General features: G+C 41.2%; 1 protein-coding gene across 4 annotated transcripts; it reads right to left on the bottom strand.

The window, feature by feature from the left end:
- Window positions 1-1,914: 1,914 nt before the first annotated feature.
- On the bottom strand, window positions 1,915-18,245 carry LOC138949099 (uncharacterized). 4 transcript variants are annotated; one of them, XM_070320845.1, is made up of 9 exons: window positions 18,038-18,245; window positions 16,683-16,800; window positions 16,025-16,188; window positions 15,078-15,254; window positions 11,319-11,439; window positions 10,723-10,858; window positions 8,352-8,556; window positions 6,958-7,175; window positions 1,915-2,703 (listed from the first exon to the last, which is right to left on the bottom strand). In XM_070320845.1, exons 3-9 carry the CDS (start codon window positions 16,185-16,187, stop codon window positions 2,341-2,343), a joined length of 1,383 nt encoding a protein of 460 aa, XP_070176946.1. In that variant the 5' UTR covers window position 16,188; window positions 16,683-16,800; window positions 18,038-18,245; the 3' UTR covers window positions 1,915-2,340. The 4 variants fall into 4 exon arrangements, with proteins under 4 accessions (XP_070176946.1, XP_070176948.1, XP_070176947.1 ...); XM_070320847.1 differs by having other exon boundaries at window positions 16,722-16,800; XM_070320846.1 differs by having other exon boundaries at window positions 18,043-18,245.
- Between the last annotated feature and the right edge of the window lie 1,436 nt (window positions 18,246-19,681).

The following is a 19,681-nucleotide window of genomic DNA, read 5'->3' as shown; positions in this document are numbered from 1 at the left end:
GTTCACGCGAGTGCATACATTAACCTAGTTATTACGTGGTGTTTGGTCGGAGTTCGATTCAACTGAGTGATTCCGGCCTCCAGTTTGTTTTACACAAACTCATGATGATGTCTGACATAGTTTGCTAGTGACGTGTCTTTATGTGCATGATGTGGTGATCTACCTGATCTAAATTTAGATCCAAAAATAGGTCAAGACCAGCCGGGTCCGAGTACGAAATTAATTCGTAAAAAAATCGCAGTTCTTGACTCTTTGGGTGCAAGTCAATGAAACTTGGTAGTTCTTCTAACGGATAGCTGCCTGAGATATGACTAAAAGCCCCAGGGGCTCCGTGCACCTGGATTTGACAAGTTCAGTACCTTTAACTGAAATGACCTTAAAAATGACCTTAAAAAATGACCTTTGACCCTGAAAATAGCGGTGAAACACCAGAGATCTTATATTTGGATTCCTTGCACTAGAAAACATGGGATAGCAGACATTTGACAAGGTTCTAGTAATAATGGGAGCTGCTATATGCCATTTACTGCTTCCGTCGGCGCCCATATTGAATTTTGCGCAAACAGGCAACAAAACGTAAGGTTGAATTTGTTTGCGATGGTTTTTGAAAACCTTATGACCACACCTAACTCCCATCTTGAACACACGGCCAGTACCGTATAACTGGCCTTGACACGGAACGATCCAAGGGGGGGCAATCTCAGTCATCTGAAAGAGGGAAATCCAAACGCAATCCGCCTTGTTCGATTTTATGGGCTTGGACGATAGAGAAAAATAAGAAAAGCAAAAGCTGGAGTTCAGTCTGGACGAAACTGCTATCAAGAACGCAGAATATTGATTTTTTCTGAGTTTTTATTTTAGCCGTAAGCGCCATTTCTCATTTCGAATTTCTCATAACTGCTGTTCACAATGCGGCCGCAGTGAAACCAACAAAGGGGCCTCACTCTGGAAGAGTTTCCTGCTCCGATAAACATGGCGCTTACGGCTAAAAAAAAACTCAGAAAAAATCAATTCTGCGTTCTTGATAGCAGTTTCGTCCAGACTGGACTCCAGCTTTTGCTTTTCTTATTTTTCTCTATCGTCCAAGCCCATAAAATCGAACAAGGCGGATTGCGTTTGGATTTCCCTCTCAGTTCAGATGACTCGAGATTGCCCCCCCCTTGGATCGTTCCGTGTCAAGGCCAGTTATACGGTACTGGCCGTGAGTTCAAGATGACCTAACTTGGGTGTGCACGTTAAAGATCCCACGATTGACAAAAGGGTCTTTCCTGGCAAAATTGCTTAGGCACAGTTAATAATTGTTTACCTATACCCGTGTGACTTGGAATAATAGGCCGTGAAAGGTAAATATGCGCCGAAATGGCTGCAATCTACTGGCCGTATAAAATTTCATCTCACACGGCATCACTGCAGAGCGCCTAGAACTGTACCCACGGAATATGCGCGATATAAGACTCATTGATTGATTGATTGATTGACTCCATGCCAAATTTCAAAAACTCTTCACCAAGTGCACGATTGTTCTAGCTATGACAGAATTCCCACCGCGCTAAATGTACAGTCTAGCTTACGCATGCAAATTCCGTGCCATACAGCGCTAGAACGCTTCGCACAAGAAAAACAGACACAATGTGGGTTGGAGAATATCAAGGTCTGCAATGACTACCAATCACAGCATTCAGATTTGAAAAATAGAAAGCTCAAACACTAATTCTAAGACCTTCCTCGTGTGTATTGTCATCTATTCAACCCCCAAAATGAACGCTGTAGCTCTCGGTTCAATTTCAGATCTGTATCTCTATGAATATAGTGCATAAAATACTCAGGGTCGAAAGGGAGGACGAAAATTATGACTCGCTCAAAGAACCTCCCAATGAGAATTACAGTCTGGGATGCTCACTCAAAACACAGCTGTTTTCAATTTAAGTAACTCAGCGCTCAAACGTTTATTTCAAGTTAAGGTATTCCTGGTGTGTGGTCACATAATTACAACCCCCAACCTGAACTGTATTGGGGCGATTTGAGACAGTTTCAGTTCTTGTTAGTATATAAATTCTTTAAGTACGTCGATCTTATGGTCTTTATAGTGGACAGATCGATATACAAATAATTATGAGACAAAGGATTCCCTCAGTAGGCGATGAATTCAATAATTATCAATTCCTAATAATTCCTAATTATTTGTTTGTCTGTCCCGCATTATAAAAAGCATAAGGTCGACGTAAGCGTGAATGTGAAGTTGTGTCAAAAATGAAACGTTCCAATAACTAACCTTTCTTGTTTTTCATTCTGGATTATCAGTGGAACGTAAACAGTCTATCTGTTTTGAATGTTTCGCTCTCAAGCCGGAGGTCTCTGTTTGTAGGACATTAGGCTTATGATCATAACAAAAAGCCCCACGAAAACCGCTGCAATCAACGACCAAAAATGCTGTGGACTGCTTTCACCGGGCACGTCGTTGCACACTGCCGTGTCGTTGACGCGACCAGAGAGACATGCTTCGCGGAGTTCCCCGTAATCTTGCCCCACTGAAGGCAGCAGCAGGATACCAGCAATATACGCAACGAAGGCTGCGACAACTGACGCGAGGAAACTCATTGGTATGGATCCCATGTCCGCCACTTTTTTCTTGATTGCGTAGAGTGGTCCTGGAACGTTCAGGGTGTCATCATCGCACGCCACCGGCATGGCTCCGCTGCACACCTACACATATACATTGTGTAGTATTATTCTAGTACGATGGAACCTCCCTTTTACTTTTAGACCTCCCAATGTAAGACTTCCTTCTTTTTAGGCAAAAAATAAAAATGATGTTGATGTAGGGTAACGTGACCAAATAAATAGGGTCGGTAGGTCGGCTTTTTGATTTACAAAAAAAAAATCTTATTTTTTAAAATGTTGTCGTTTTTAAAGGTCCTTGTCTACATTTTTATACCAAAATCGCCATTTGACCATTAAAATGCAGAGTCTATTATCTACAAATATCAGCAATACACCCCCTTTCGATCAGGAAAGACGAAGCCAGTGTAGCCGTTTGAAAATTCATTGTAGTATTCCAGCGTAGTAGGGGAAAGTCCCCAAATACCGAACGGTGCCTAATACCGAACAGCTGATTTCTCGAAAACAAGAGGTGACTACTCAAATTGGACTGCACGAGGTGATAGAGTACCGTCCCTGATTATCCTGCACCAAAAATCATGGCGGATAAAGGCGGCAAAAAAAAAACGGTGAGTGATTTTATGATTTTATGACTCTCAATGCTATTTCGACCCACAACAGACTAGGATCATAGTATGAATTTGAGTTGCTTTTTGTGAAAAGTTATGGTTGAAATTAACAGTGTGATCTATCTGCTTGCCAAATATGTCTGTTTGAAAGCATTCGTCTTTGATCTTGCCTGAGCGCCCCGTGGTTTTAAAATAGTTAGGTAGATTTCAATTACCGAACACTCCATGTTTCAAATACCGAACACTGTTCGGTATTTGAACTTGTGTGTTCGGATTTTGACTCTCTCTCTCTCTCTCTCTCTCTCTCTCTCTCTCTCTCTCTCTCTCTCTCTCTCTCTCTCTCTCTCTCTCTCTCTCTCTCTCTCTCTCTCTTCTCTTCTCTTTTTATTTTCTGTGCATGTGTATGCCAGAAGTAGATCTAGTTAGTACAGAGTGATGAGCGTTGTTAATACTTGGTGTACCGGTATATTGTGCAGGGCTACATGGTCAACGCAGTCACTGGCAACAGCCATGGCAGCTGTCATAGACAAGAGGCTTGGACTTCGAGCAGCTGCAAGAGCGTATGGAATCCCACCCACAACACTTAAAGATCATCTTGATGGAAAATACGAACATGCCATGGGTGATACAAAACATTTGGGGAGGCCGTCCATTCTTCCCCCAGCAATAGAAAAAGAATTGGTTGACCATATCATTAAATGTGAGAGGATGTTTTTTGGCCTGACCAGAAAAGACGTTATGTCACTTGCATACGAAATAGCGAGCAGAAATGGAATTCAACATATTTTCAATGAAGACAAAGAATCCTCCGAGCCGGCCAGCAGGTTCCTCATCTGAAGAAGCAGGACCCCCCTCTGAACCACCAAGACCCTCCGCTGAGCCTGTAGAACCCCCCCTCTGAACCAATAGGACCCCCCTCTGAACAAGCAGGGCCCCCCTCTGAACCAGCAAGACCCCTCTCTGGGCGAACTGGACATCCAGTAGACCCACTTTCTGAGCCACCTAGCCCATGCTCTGAGTAAGACATAGGCCTATTTTTGGCACTTCCAAACAAAACAGTTATCCAAACCAATCCCGATGGACGCTGCTTTTTTTAGATCCATTGTCATCGGCAACACTCCTGCGTTCCAAACTGCAGAAAGGGACGGTAATGGGTTACCTTCAGAGTGTCACACGAAAATACAAGAACAGATCCAAGCTGATGCTCTAAGACAAAAGATGACCAGTCACATGCTCAGCAACATTGAAGGCTTCCGCGAAGTGTCAGCTGCAATAAACTTTGACATGCCATCATCTTTCGCTTTTTTCTCCCTAGAAGAAAAGATTCTTCACATGGCTCATTCAACTGCTTCAGTGGGAGACATGGACATTTCTGCTACAAGTGAGGTGTTGCAGCAGCCCATCCACATCATCAATGCAGAGTCTGGGAACGTTCTCAAATACAACGATGACTCTTTGGCTCAACCAGTGACTCTCCTTTACTCACCACATTTGTTTGTATATTTCGCTGCGAGTCCAGTATATTAGGTATTACTCTTAGTTTATCATCTCGCATGCAGTCACTCCCTGTTTACTCCACCTCATGGGGACAATGCAGGACACTATGACTGCGTCCTTGAGTCAGCTGTTTCAGTGGCGCTGATTTCTCACAATCCCAGTGTTTCACAACAGAAATTAGCGGCGAAACGAAAATCCAGAAAAACAGAAGCTGAACTTATCACGTCAAGTCCATACAAACGTAAACTTGAAGAGTGGCAGGCAAAACAAAAACCAACAAAGAAAACAAGCAAATCAAAGCCAAACACAGAGAACACAGAGAAACAGAAAGCTAGAAACAAGAAAACAAGCGTCAGACATCAGCAGGAAGCTAGCTGGTTCTGGTTTTTTGTGCCGAGAATGCACCTGTGAGGACATGATTCAGTGTTTGATGTGCTCAGAATGGGTACATGTGGATTGCGCTGGAACAACAGAAAGCCAATGAGAGTACTTTTGCGATGTTTGTCAGTCAAAGTAACATTGGTTTTTGCTGTTCGGATTTTGAACCTCTGTGTTCGGAGTTAGGGAACAGGTGTTGTAATTCCGAACATATTCTAAAAAAAATGAATTTAAGATAACTTTCTTTTATGTTGATTTCTGTCCACACAAGAAGGGCAAAGCCCATATGACTCACATGCTTGACCTTGACCTTTACATGACCTTGACCAAGGTCATCCAAGGTCATGCAACACAAAGCTGTTAATTCAAGACATAGGAAGTACAATGGTGCTTATTGGCTCTTTCTACCATGAGATATGGTCACTTTTAGTAATTCACTACCTTATTTTGGTCACATTTCATACGGGTCAAAGTGACCTTGACCTTGATCATATGTGACCAAATGTGTCTCATGATGAAAGCATAACATGTGCCCCACATAATTTTTAAGTTTGAAACAGTTATCTTCCATAGTTCAGGGTCAAGGTCACTTCAAAATATGTATACAATCCAACTTTGAAGAGCTCCTGTGACCTTGACCTTGAAGCAAGGTAAACCAAACTGGTATCAAAAGATGGGGCTTACTTTGCCCTATATATCATATATAGGTGAGGTATTCAATCTCAAAAACTTCAGAGAAAATGTGAAAAATGTGAAAAATAGCTGTTTTTTAGACAACATTTATGGCCCCTGCGACCTTGACCTTGAAGCAAGGTCAAGATGCTATGTATGTTTTTTGGGGCCTTGTCATCATACACCATCTTGCCAAATTTGGTACTGATAGACTGAATAGTGTCCAAGAAATATCCAACGTTAAAGTTTTCCGGACGGACGGACGGACGTCCGGACGTCCGGACGTCCGGACGTCCGGACGTCCGGACGGACGGACGGACGGACGACTCGGGTGAGTACATAGACTCACTTTTGCTTCGCATGTGAGTCAAAAAAGTGGTATGAATGTTGGTGATCAATTACTTTATTAAAATTCACATTCAAAAACGGTCTGTCTTCTGTTGTTTTTGAGATGATGGCAGATTTGCTTAAGTGTTCGGTATTTGGGGACTTTCCCCTACTCATAGTAGGATATCCTTATTTGGAAAATGCCAAGCGCGAAACTCCTCTCAAATCCCGTGCATTTCGTGCGTTTAAAAAAAAAGCGTGGACAGCGCTCCAGTGTCAAACTGTTGCTGCACTTGTTTAGGCGTGGCTATAAGCATAGTGACATGAATTTGATTGGTCAGTATTTTTAGGCAAAGCACATGTTCTCAGCAAACAGAAAACAAAATATTGGAAGCGTGAGTCACGCTACCCAAAAATAAAATCTTTTTTTACATATATTATTTTTTCTATAATTTTTTACCCATGGTTCATTCATCATTTGACATAATTTTGTATCGACATCTAACCATAAGATTATTGAAAAAAAGCAAAAATGTAGACGACCACCTTTAAAGGAGGTTACCTCCCTTGGTCTCGGTATGGTTCGCAAAATGTGCCAAAAGTTTGTTATTTTGAGAAATGAAAAAAGAGAGATTGCTGATTGCAAAAATGACGTCTTTTCTGCGTACTTTGTCTTGTTTTGACTACAAGGCGTTCCAGATTGACTTTGAGATAGCCCCAATTACTGAAAAGTTGCATACACCGGTGATTCTGTGGGTTTCTTTGTAACAGCCGCATCAGTCAATACCTTTATGACAAGACCAACAACCATGCAACACAATAATTGCAATATGTATGTTATCAGTAGCGTCCCCACCTGTTGGAAGAACTTTACTTTAGGCAAGTCTAGGTCAGGTCTCAGCTTTTCCAGCCTCTCATTATTGGGGTCAATTTTGTCACAGTAGTTGGTGCAGACGAGAAGACGAGGCTCAGTGATTCCCAGACTCGTCTTGAAGTCCTCCCTCTTTTTCTTAAATTCAGGGTCATCCATGTTCACCTTGTCCTTCTTTGTCAGCACTCCAAAAAGAGGTATTTCTGAAGACAAACATTTACATTGACGGAGGAATTACCAAACCAGATTCACTGTGTCGTACGCGTAGGGTACGGGAGACAAAATGATGGCCTGAGGATTGGAGTTTGCCAAAACGTTAGACTCAGTTATTCGTCATACCCTTGAGGGAGTCAGGACTGCAAAATAATCAGCGTTGTATAACGCCCAAACAAAATAATGCTTAATAGAGAATCCTGAATCGCCTGCAGAAAAGAAGAAAAGCAGAACAGAAGGCTCTCTTCATATTTGGGCTGGAAAACAGATCTTCAACTCTTGATTGATTGCAAAGAAACATGTGTAGCATCAAGGATACGTCTAACCTAACTTCAATGACATAACAAAGGCATTCGACAAAGTGTAGAATGATAGATTCTGGCAGACCATGATGGATTTTAGAACAGAAGAGGTAGTTGTATGTCATTAGAGCACTGCACAAAACTGTCTGGTGGTGTGCTGTACTGCTCAACAAGAAACTAGAGGGTCTTTTAAAACGACGGTATAGATATAAATCGGCGTTGACCAAGGGTGTCTTCGCTGACCCATGCTATTTAACTCTTTTTAGAAGGGGTCTTGCGGCAAACAATTCAGTAGGCGGTAGGGTCTTCTGCAGATTAAGATGTACAGATAGCATTGCTCTCCTGGGTTGTAGCACTACATCAATGCAGAGTTTCAAGACTTCAAAAACAGATGAGTGGGCTGGGCACGGGTATGGAATTCAGTTTAGAGAAAAGCAAGAGTACAAAAATAGCACAGAAGATATCAGTATAATAAGCATACAAAGAGACGACCAAAACTGGAGCAAGTCTGCAGATGTTAATCCCTGGCTGCAACCTTGTGCAACGACAGCTAACACAGATTCAGCGCAGTTTGTAGTCATCCCTGCTGTGGTTGTGACTATTCTCATGCGAATTCCTGTTGAACGTAGGCTATTCTTGCACAGAGTTTCACACAGATATTAAAAGTTGCTGACAAGTAACAACCACAGCGCTGATAACTTGACTGCACACACTATACAGCTTGAACATCAGCTTTCCCTTACAACTATGAAAATAAAGAATGTAGTTAAATACAATTAAAGAACTCTTTTTTTTGGAATAAACAAAGAACCTGCTATCTAGAGCAGAAAACCATGAAGGTGTGCAACCCACATGCATGCTTACCTTTTTGCTGTGGGCTGTCATGCGATGGTTTGACAACACTTCGTACGCATTTCATCAGCTGTTCTGGCAAGCTGTCTTCACAGGTAGCTACAAAGATGACACGGTCTATGCGCATGTCTTCGTGGGTCATCCTGTATTTGAAGCGTACTTCCTGCGCCGCAAGGTTTTTGCAATCATTGTACACATTCATAATGGCCTCAGTGTCCTGGAAACAAAATCACGATGACTGAGTCTGCGGAGTTTATGCAGGATTCACAGGTGTAAAGAAAACATTATGGGATAGCTCAGTCGGTAGTGGCGCTGGCTTGATTGAAAGCAGTTGTAAGGTGTATACGGACGAAGCTTCTGCGTACACGGCTGCTCTGAGACGGGTTGAGTTTTGTGTGACTTGGCTCAGATTTGTCTTCGACTCGCGAAGTTACTCATTTGTATCAGGGAACAGTTGGAGTCTGACGTTTTTCGTGTTTTCGTTGTCTTGATATTCTTAAAGATCGGAGTGTTTTTCGTGAGCTACCAAACACAGATAAAAGTAGTCAGACGAAAAGACGAATGAAAAGCACGCACACCAGCACGCAGGATAAACATGCAATAGCTAACAGACAGATAAGACAAGTAGACAGACAGAAAACAAAACAAAGAAGCACTGAAAGAATGAACGAAAAATAAGAAAAAAAGAAAGAAGAAAGAAAGAAAGAAAGAAAGAACAAACAAAAAAAGCAAATAATAAACAAACAAACAAACACAATGCACACACGGATATATCGTCACTAACCAAACAAATTGGAAAGAGAATATAACTGCTACAGCCGAAGAGAACATTCTTTGACTTTTTCATAATTTTATTGTACAGCAGGGTAGATTTGATCTACCAGCCAATTTGCGACAAGAATAAAATGATCGTTACGAAGAAAAAAGCAAGAAAAAATAAAGCAGTTGTTGCTATCGGCGTGAGTTCGAACCCCGCGGCGGTTTGGCGATGGAATTATTTCACAGAGACAACTTTGTGCAGACTCTCCGCGGTGTCCGAACACCCCCGTGTGCACGCAGTTGCATAATAAAGAGCACAAGTTCACAGCGAAAGTCTCAGGGCTTGAAAACATGAATACACGCATGCAGGAAAAGGAAACACAAATTGGGTAGTAATGCACTGTATGGCAACTCGCCTTCCCTAGTGAGAGAGCAGCCCGAATTTCCATTCTGGGTATTCTCACAGGACGATTTGTCATCACTATCTATACCGATACTTATGCCAATACCAATTAATGAAAAGGTTTGTCAGTGAAATTAGCATTTACAAATTTAGATGACCGACAATTTACATAGGTGAACACTACTTTGACGTTCTTACATTCTATCCAAAGTCTAGACAATTCTGTGTGTGAAGAACTTGCTTAAAAAACACCATAAAAATAACCTGTGTTGAATATGCCACATTTACGGTATTTTAGGTTGTGAGTAATTTCTATGTCACCTTCTTTAGCTGAAAAACAACCAGAAAACGATACCAAGCGTACGAAACATTGAACTTGCCTTTGGAGGCAAAGCCAGTCAAAGAGAACTGTTTTGACAAAGGGGGACTTTATCAATCATTTGTCTGTATGCATCCGAAGTCATGATGTATTTGGATGTAAGTCCATAAACCTATGACGGACTTTAAAAATATCCCCCCCCCCCCCTGCCGGAAGATTGCATAACATTTGAAGAAATACCGGTAAGGATCCGACATTTTACCTGAAGTACGTATAGTATGTCTCGTGACCATTGTAGAATCCTTAATCTTTGATCCGAATGCCAGATAGCCAAGCGAAATGCCTTTATTTTTTAGACTATAAAGTTTGAAATGACACGAGAATAAATGTTGTAGTTGGGTTAGGAAATTTGTTGGAATTTTGTGTGTGCCAAGTTTACAATAAACATTTTGTTGTAAGATCCTATCGTCAAAAAAGTTTGATAAATACCATAGGACTATGCCTGATAACATTTAAACAAACAAACAAACAAAAAAATTTCTTGCACTTGATTTAATTTCGATGAAATTTGAAATATTGCCTTTTAGATTTAATGTCAGGGCTGCTTAGCGTTTTGGCCCGTTCTAATTCTATGTGGGGCATGAAATCCCGTTGACCAATGCAGACGCAAAGAAGATAGAATTGCTGGAAAGATGAACATGCGTATGACCTTATTCCAAATAAATAACTGGCCTATTGTTTTAACAAGATTGTTTTTCAATTTAAATATGATACGATGATAACATGGAAAACTATAGGGACAAGAACTCAAGCGAAGGCTAACATTACGTGCCCCATTCTTCAGATATATCAGACGAAATCGTTATCAAACACAGACTTTGACAGTACATTTATGAACGCACCTTAATGTGCCCATAGCAGAGCAGTGTGAGCAGTTCTCTCATGGCTGCCCCGCCTTCGTCAGATAATCCCGCCACATCAATCAGTGTCGGCAGTAACTTGTCATTGTATCTGTTTTGGTCACAGCACTTCGGATATCTGTGTCACATTTAACCAGGAGACAATCACCCGTTTCGGAAAGAGAGAGAGAGAGAGAGAGAGAGAGAGAGAGAGAGAGAGAGAGAGAGAGAGAGAGAGAGAGAGAGAGAGAGAGAGAGAAATAGAGGGAGAGGGAGAGAGAGTGAGGATTAAATGAAAGCTGTTCAACTTTAAAGCTTGGCACACAACCTAACACACACTCACACGCACGCATGCACGCACGTACACACACACACCCACACCCCCCCCCACACACACACGATTAAACACACACTATTAAACACACACATACATTTTTGTGCTCCCCCCAAAAAAAACCCACCCACCCAACAACCTATTTTGGCGATATGGCACATTTTTGGGATTAAAGATTTGTTCACAGGGGTCACCAAACTCACCTTCTCTACCCCCCCCCCCCCCCCCTGTTAGGAGGCCCGGTTGGAATTTTACAAACACGCACCTCCTTGTTTTAATGGTGATGGCTTCAGCACCCGGGAGTGTCCCTGAATCGGCGTACTGCCGCCATCTGTCCTCTTGGAGCGCTGCTGCTGTGCTGTTTATAAATTCAGATTTACCTGCCCCTGAAAACACGACCAACTGTTTGAGCAGACCCAATGACGGTATCCATGTCCCACCCCCGTGTCACCACCTGGCGGCGCATTGACCCGTTATGGTCAACACTTGTTCGTTCTGTAACTTGTTCTTTTCTTTGATTGTTCCTAAACCTTAATTCTTAACCAAAAATGTGTCTAGTTTCTAATGGAGTTCCATATCGATACAGACCGACACATATTTTGCAAGCGCAAGAAGAGTAATCGCTATCTGAGTGTAAATATTCAGAACAATGTACGATACCAATGAAGAATTATACAAACTAGATTTTTGTTTGCTTTTTTAAGAAAGAATTTCTGTTCATCGTTTTACCGATTTGTTTGTTTGTAACAGGAATAAAACAAAAGGTCAATGAAATCTATTTCTCTAACACAATACGAGCTATGTAAAATCTGCACTATGGGATTTACCCATTTTAACAACAGAATATTTATGGAATGTAGTACGAAGGATACCACAACGCAACAGTCTTAATCTTGTTTCTTTCATTAAATTGGTAACATTGTTTTTGTACAAGCTCGAAACCGAAATTATATTTCCAAAATAGTGCTGTAATAGGTTTGCTTACAGTATTTTGTCACGGATTATTCGGATTTGCAGGGAATTCTAACATATTAGTGTATGTATTAATTTCTCCAATTCTCTGGTTGTGTACTTTATTGGCGGTTCGCATGGCATCATATTCGAACGACTTTCAACCCTAATCATGTTGCAGTAATGTAACATCCGCTTTGTTTTCAGAAGAGAACTTACTAGTGCAGGGAGACAACAAGATCAAACTTGTGCAAGTAGTGAAATATTAGGAGGTAAGGAGTCTCGTAATAAACGGTGCATGGTCATATTTTTACCGCGTCGGTAGTTCGCTACAGGGGCGGATCAGTTGCTTTGTAAGGGGGGGTGCACTTTGAATCGAAAGTGAATGTGATGGGCGCGAAGCGCCCGAATTTGCTAGGGGGGTCCGGGGGCATGGCCCCCCGGAAAAATTTTTGGCTCAAAGAAGCAAAATGGTGCCATCTGGTGCCATTTGAACTTATAAATGGTCATAGAATCAGCTTTTCAATTTTTTTTTGTGCTGGAGGGGGGGTGCACGTGCACCCTGTGCACCCCCTCGTCCGCCCCTGCCCTAGTTTCTTGCAAGAGCTCAAAAACGGTTGTTTGGAGGCACAGGGGTTTTACTGATCTGCTGTTGAACTCAGAAGTCAACCTTTTCAAAGACACACGTTTTTTTCAGAAGCAGCGAAGCGTTACCTGGCCCTGTCAGCTTGCAACACACCCTGCACGTTTCTTTCAAATCAGTAACTTCACGTCACATTTTATTTCAAGAAACCCCATGGGGGTACATAAAAAAAAAAAATATAGATAAAACATATACAGTCATGGGATGTAATTGAAGCTCCTATCTTTTCAGCTGCAGTAATGCGAGTCAAGCTCATTTTGAGCTGAATAGAATCTCTCCTTTCAAACTTTTACCGCAGGATGTAGAGCAGACTGTTGTCAACGAGGGGTCTCGCAAAAGAAAGATGTCTTATGAAGTTATGTGTGCACTGATGATTACGAATGTATACGACATTGCTTGGTAGACCTTATCAAGAAAAGCCACCAGTTTTGTTGTACACTTATTCATATGCTAGGAAGCAATACGCAGTTTTCAATCACACAAGGAAAACCCAGAGATTCCGACCAATGTGTTCTGTTAGTTGAATGAAGATACATTCGTGACTTGATACTAAGCATCAGTTTCAATCACAATGTTGGAAGAAATGCACTGCATGCCTCGAATTCACAACGAACATTTGTCGCCATCAAAATGATATCTGGCAGGCACAAAATGTACGGGTCTGTTTGCATCCAATGCTATTAAGCCATACCTTTCTTGTTCTTGGGCGCATTAGACGTACTGCAAAGATGACGGGAACTTGATATTTTGAGGAAATGATAAAGAGAGAGAGAGAGAGAAAGAGAGAGAGAAAGAGAGAGATAGAGAGAGAGAGAAAGAAAGAGAGAGAGAGAGAGAAAGAGAGAGAGAGAGAGAAAGAGAGAGAGAGAGAGAGAGAGAGAGAGAGAGAGAGAGAGAGAGAGAGAGAGAGAGAGATAGAGAGAGGGAGAGAGACAAATCAAATCAAATCAAATCAAATTTTATTTTACGAGGGTTGTGGCAAAAGCAATATAAACGAGCTTCTTTTCAACCAGCCCTCGCCCAGAGATGGACTACTCTAATCTTATATACATATATATACAAACGTAAAACAATTACAAAGGATAAGCATAAAAGTAAAACAATAAAAAAATAAAAATACAGAAAAACTATTCACAGGACTATATACACGTTGCAGGCTATACACACATTCTTGCGTTATGATCAAAATTGGGAAATTGCCAGAACATGTTTAATGAAACAATGATGCTATATGGACATATATGATCAATATGAAAATAATCAGAACGAAGTCTTCCATCACTGTGACTTTTCGTAATTTGACATTAAATGTAATGAGAGGTGTTTTTTGAAAGTATTGAGACTCGTTGGGACAGAGAGAGAGAGAGAGAGAGAGAGAGAGAGAGAGAGAGAGAGAGAGAGAGAGAGAGAGAGAGAGAGAGAGAGAGAGAGAGAGAGAGAGAGAGAGAGAGAGAGAGAGAGAGTTTTTGTTTAACTAATAAATATGTACCATTGCTTATATATTTTTGAAAATGCATTGCATTATATGTCCGCAGGCAGGTGCATGAATGTGTATGTGATAATGAATGTTTATGTTTGTAATTTTATGTCGTTGGGATAAGTATGTGCGAGCGAATTGATATGTGTATTTTGACAAAAATTAAGAAAAGTGTCGTCGCGGTCGCGTCAAATGTATCATTACGTCATGTATTTTAAACAAAGGGACGTTATCGCTTCTCTGAGTGACTGGGAGTCTGTCGCTGTCTCTGCGGGAAAAATGATCAGAAATGATAAAACATGTTTCCCACGCGTTTTAGCATGTGAAAATTATATGCGAGGACGTTTCACTGAGGAAATACTTTTGCAAAGTGAGTGGCTGCAGCTGGGTTTGAACCATGAAAGTTTGAAGGCAATGCGTTGGCGAGTTACTGACTCAAATGTACCATTTTTGGTCTCATTACCCGCTAAAACGGCTTCAAAAACTGCCTTTTATGCCTTCTGAGAGGATTGACACCTACACCGCTCAGCATGCCTTAGCGTCCATGGTAGACAAGATATATGAACAAAACTGACTGTTTTGGGTCCAGATGTGATTGTTCTGTCTAATGACATGCTAAACATGGTTCGATTTAGTTGTTCTGATTTGTTGTCGATTTTATCGCGGGAACCTTGATTTTGCGAATTTGATTTTGGGGGGTGTCTGTGTTGTAGGTCCCACTGTATTGACACTACGTCATGTAAACTTAATCTGTTTTCTGAATAAGTTAGGGGAATAAACGGCCTTTCCAGTCATATAATTGGTTTTACGATAAACGGCCTCATCAGAAAGATCTGCCCTCAAACGCATGTGTAAAGTTTTTTTTATGACGATTAGTGTAGAAAGGCAAACTGGCACTCTCTCCCTAGCATGGCGAACTTTATCTCTCCAAGAAAGGGAATTGGAACTCTCACCAGGCTTGCCGATGAGGACGATGTTGAGGGGCCTGGTGTGGCCGTCATCCTTACCACATTCGTCACACAGCCTGCGGATGGCCTCTCTCACATCGTCTTCAGTGGCCGTCTCCAGGCTGCTACCCGCGTCTTGCGGTGTGCAGGTTACCTCAAGGGTTTGGTCAGCTGAGGCAACGTCTGTCAAACATTGAAATCCCTTGACTGCCACAATACGTATGAGGTTCGTATTTTGGGATCATACCAAAATAAAAATCATCAATACTCTGAAAAGGAAAACGCTGTATATTGTAATTTGAATTGCAGAGAAATGATTGTGATAGCCTATGATTTTTTGTATTATTATTCTTTTTTTAAACTAACTTCCTCCGCCAGGCAAAGGGTTGAACAGGCTGCTTTTTGAACAACCACTTAAGAATATTAATGAAACGCTTGTAATAGGCAGCTAATAAACGAGAGGACATGTTTTTAGTTAGCAGAGCAGTGTGCATGAACAGTTTTTATTCAGTTTGAAGCTGCAGTGTTTCGCAACAGTCGTGCGTATGTCAGTCTGCTAAGGAGTCAACCGTTGGATCAAAACATTCTAAATGAACGTCAGATCAAGTAAGATATCAATTCACGAAACAATATTGAGTTTCAAATAATTGTATGAGGTACATTACAATTGCGTTTCTTAAGTGTGACTTTTTTTCTGTTGTGATTTCGTTATTTGCTTCAAGCCAAATTAACACACACACACACACACACACACACACACACACACACACACACACACAACGCACACACACACACACACACACACACGCACACGCACACACACACACACACACACACAAGCACATACACACACACACAAACGCACACACACACACACGCACACGCACACACACACACACGCATCATACATACGCATACACACATACAAATACACATACACACATGCATATTACCTGGTGCTGGCTCAGCTGTAGATTCCATGTATTCTTCGGCATATGCTCCACTTGCCAATTCTCCGGGAGCTGTCGGGTAAGGTTTACTTGCACCGCATCTAGCACAATTGTGTTCGTTATCTTCATTACCGAGCGTACAGCGTGGATTCGTGCAGGTCCACATACTGAAAGAAAGGGAATGCAATTTATGTCTTTGCACTGTAATTACATAGAAGTTTGTCATGCTGGCCAACGTGGAATAACCGAGATACCATTTATGTCATTCATGAAAAAAGTTTTCAAATGCAACTGCAATCTATGGGCATTGGTCATTTATGTCATTTCAATTTTAAGCGCGCATAATTTGACCCTTGATATCTCGGGAGAGAAAAGAAAAGAAGATCCAAACAAAAATTGTTGTTAGTTTCGAAAAAAATATAAAAAATTATAGGAATACAAAAATTGAAACACTCTCAGAGGAAAAAAAAGTAATGACTAGGTGTGACGTCACAACCAAAAATGCTCGAAGTGATTAAGCCTATTGGCAATAAGAGAGGTAAGTGACCTTAATTCAACATGGGCACTTAACCGAAATGTTGCAGTTTAATAATGAATTATTAATACCAATTGTTCTTATACAAAGAAAGTATGGTTGCGGTAAATGTGCCCCGTGACTTACCTTACTGAGGTAAAAACACAAAATAGTTGAATACTAAACCGGTGGTTCTTTGCTTGAAGACAGAACCTGAAAGAGCACGAAATCCCGAGGACCAATTTACTTTGGGACTCTGCCGCAGCTGCAAATGACAACACAGTTTTCGGCGATTTTGGAAATGTGTCGATTGTTTCGCCTACTGTACTGCCGACACCAAACAACAACTTTGAACTTGTACTTAAAGGCTGACATATAGTCCTATTTAATTAGTTTAATTACTTCCAGGGCTTTTCCCATCGTTGCGGGGATGTATAGATTAAGCTTCCTGCAAAGTTTTAGGTTTGAAGTCCTTACCAATTACGAGAAATAATTAATTCTTTATTGCATTGTTTAGCAACAGTTCTCCAGGACTTGGGCTATTTTTCGACCGTTGATGTCACTTCGTGACGTTTCGTAAACCAAAGATGGCGTCGGAGACAGTCAAAGCGCAGTTGCGTACAATGGCAAAAAAGATAGAAGTAAACCCGTCTAAAGCTGTCAAGGCCACTAAATCTGCTAAGAAGAGAAAGTGGACTCCTTGCTTCATCACCACGCAGCACCAGCGCTGGGTCGCGCTGAAAGAAAGATTGTTTTCGTCAGAGGCCCATCGCTTCAAATTGAGAACCAAGTACAAAGGGGATACTAAACTCGCCAAAGTTTTGCTGGACACGTGAGTACATAGTCCTATTAGAAAATTAGATGTACTTGTAGCTTGTCAGCTGAAGCCTGTGGCCTTATTCTTGCGAATATGTGCTGTGAGAGATCGTATATTTCCGCCTGCGCAATTTCCGGAAAACATCCACTTTCACTTTGAGACTGTTCTGTTTACATTCGACACTATCAACACCACTTTGCAATACTGAAATAATTTTTTCTGTGTTCGAAAGCTTCAGCCAATCGTTATTATATCCCCTTAGGTACAGTTTTATAACATTATTGGCACATGTAAACAATATGAATTAATTAATGAACGCTACGAATATGGCAGGCTTTAAAAGGCTGTCCGTAATTCAGCCCGAAATTAACTTCGCGAAGTCTTTGTACAGAAAGTACAGTGCCAAAGCTCTGTGCGGCAGCGATCTTCGTGAAGCAGACTCCGCGAAGCCGACTTCGCCAAATTAATATCAGGCTTTACCCCCATACACATTTTACTTACCTTTTCCTTGTGGCCTGTGTACAATAATGATGTCCTCTCTCTCTCTCTCTCTCTCTCTCTCTCTCTCTCTCTCTCTCTCTCTCTCTCTCTCTCTCTCTCTCTCTCAAACATACACCTTAAGACAGTATTTATCTTATTGCGTAACAGGGACGCGCGAGGTACAAGAGGATTATATCAAACTTACCTTACTGGTTTTTCATTGTATTGTGACGTAGAAAATACTGCTGCCTAAGTCAGCCTTCGCGCAGCGGTATGTCCAGTCATTTTCTGCAATGTCTATTTTGTAAAAGTTCTTTCTCCACTGTTTTACTACCGACAGTTATCTTGCGGGAAAGGCTTGTGGTTGAAACTGACGTAATCATCAGTCGATATGCACTTCACAGTACTGTTCCTGGGAAAACGGGAAAACCCAAAGGTACAGAACTAAACTCAAGCTCAAAAGTTAAAGGCACAGTGCAGCTCACAGCCTTCGTTTTGCGTTTTTGTTGCAGCTGAGTGCATTTACAGTTCAAAAATCCTCCTATGGTAGTAAAACAAACCCAAAACTACCCTACGACGACATCTGTGAAGCTCGACATTTCTTGTTCACGCGAGTGCATAAATTAACCTAGTTATCATACTGAGTGGTGTTTGGTCGGAGTTCGATTCAACTGAGTGATTCCGGCCTCCAGTTTGTTTTACACAAACTCATGATGATGTCTGACATAGTTTGCTATAGTGACGTGTCTTATTGTGCATGATGTGATCTACCTGATCTAAATTTAGATCCAAAAATTAATTCGTAAAAAAAATCGCAGTTCTTGACTCTTTGGGTGCAAGTCAATGAAACTTGGTAGTTCTTCTAACGGATAGCTGCCTGAGGTATGACTAAAAGCCCCAGGGGCTCCGTGCACCTGGATTTGACAAGTCCAGTACCTTTAAAGAAACTTTTTGAAATAAGAAAAAAAAACCACCCTTGCATGCCACAAACTAAGCAAAGTAAGTTATTGGAATTCGAACTCGATTTGGGCAGGTAAAAAAAAACCATACCGGATAAGCCTGATCAAACACGAATAAAGGTTATCTTATGGTTTGAACTCGATTTGGGCAGGTACAAAAACCAATACCGGATAAGCCTGATCAAACACGAATAAAGGTTATCTTACGGTTTGATTACTTGAGCTGAATTTTCAAAATGTCCACTTTATTGCTCTTTTGCAATCAGCCTGAAACACGGCTTTCCGATTTTATCTCGCAAGCTACACACATTTTTATATTAGAAGAAGGAGAAAATATGTTCCCTAAAAGTATACCGCATAGGATTTGTACGTTTTTGGAGTATAGGCACATTAGTATTAATCAGGTCTTCATAATTTCCTGTACCAGATGAACAAAATGTAACGTTGTCCTGGCCCCTTGCAAAATGGAGGTCAAACTCGTGTATTTCATGGCTTAATGTTCTTGTAAACCAGGTAGGACTGTGTCGTGGTTCGCCCTCAGCAAACAATTGTTGTTAAAAGGGCAACATCTTTACCCGTTCAGGTGAACACACCCTTGGGTAACTTCGGTGTTATGGAAAGCCGTTTGGCTCATAACCATTACACGCGTAATAAAACATAAATACACGTGTAATAAATAATTGATACACGTGTAATAAATGATTAATGCACGTGTAATAATCATTTTTACGCGTGTAATAAATAATTCATACACGTGTAAGAAATGATTAAATACGCGTGTAATAAATATTTCATGCGCGTGTAAGAAATGATTAAATACGCGTGTAATAAATATTTCATGCGCGTGTAAGAAATGATTAAATACACGTGCAGGAAATAGTTTATACGCG

The sequence above is a fragment of the Littorina saxatilis genome, linkage group LG15, assembly GCF_037325665.1.
Source record: "Littorina saxatilis isolate snail1 linkage group LG15, US_GU_Lsax_2.0, whole genome shotgun sequence".
Taxonomy (NCBI): domain Eukaryota; kingdom Metazoa; phylum Mollusca; class Gastropoda; order Littorinimorpha; family Littorinidae; genus Littorina; species Littorina saxatilis.
Note: the sequence above shows the minus strand (reverse complement) of the source record. Positions and strands in the feature narration are given on the sequence as shown.

Excerpts from the sequence above, each read along its gene's own strand:
- LOC138949099 (XM_070320845.1), bottom strand. The coding sequence starts at position 16,187 with ATGTGGACCTGCACGAATCCACGCTGTACGCTCGGTAATGAAGATAAC. Across the intron at positions 15,255-16,024 it reads TACAGCTGAGCCAGCACCAG|ACGTTGCCTCAGCTGACCAA; the intron begins GTAATATGCATG and ends AATGTTTGACAG. Across the intron at positions 11,440-15,077 it reads CGTCCTCATCGGCAAGCCTG|GGGCAGGTAAATCTGAATTT; the intron begins GTGAGAGTTCCA and ends TCGTGTTTTCAG.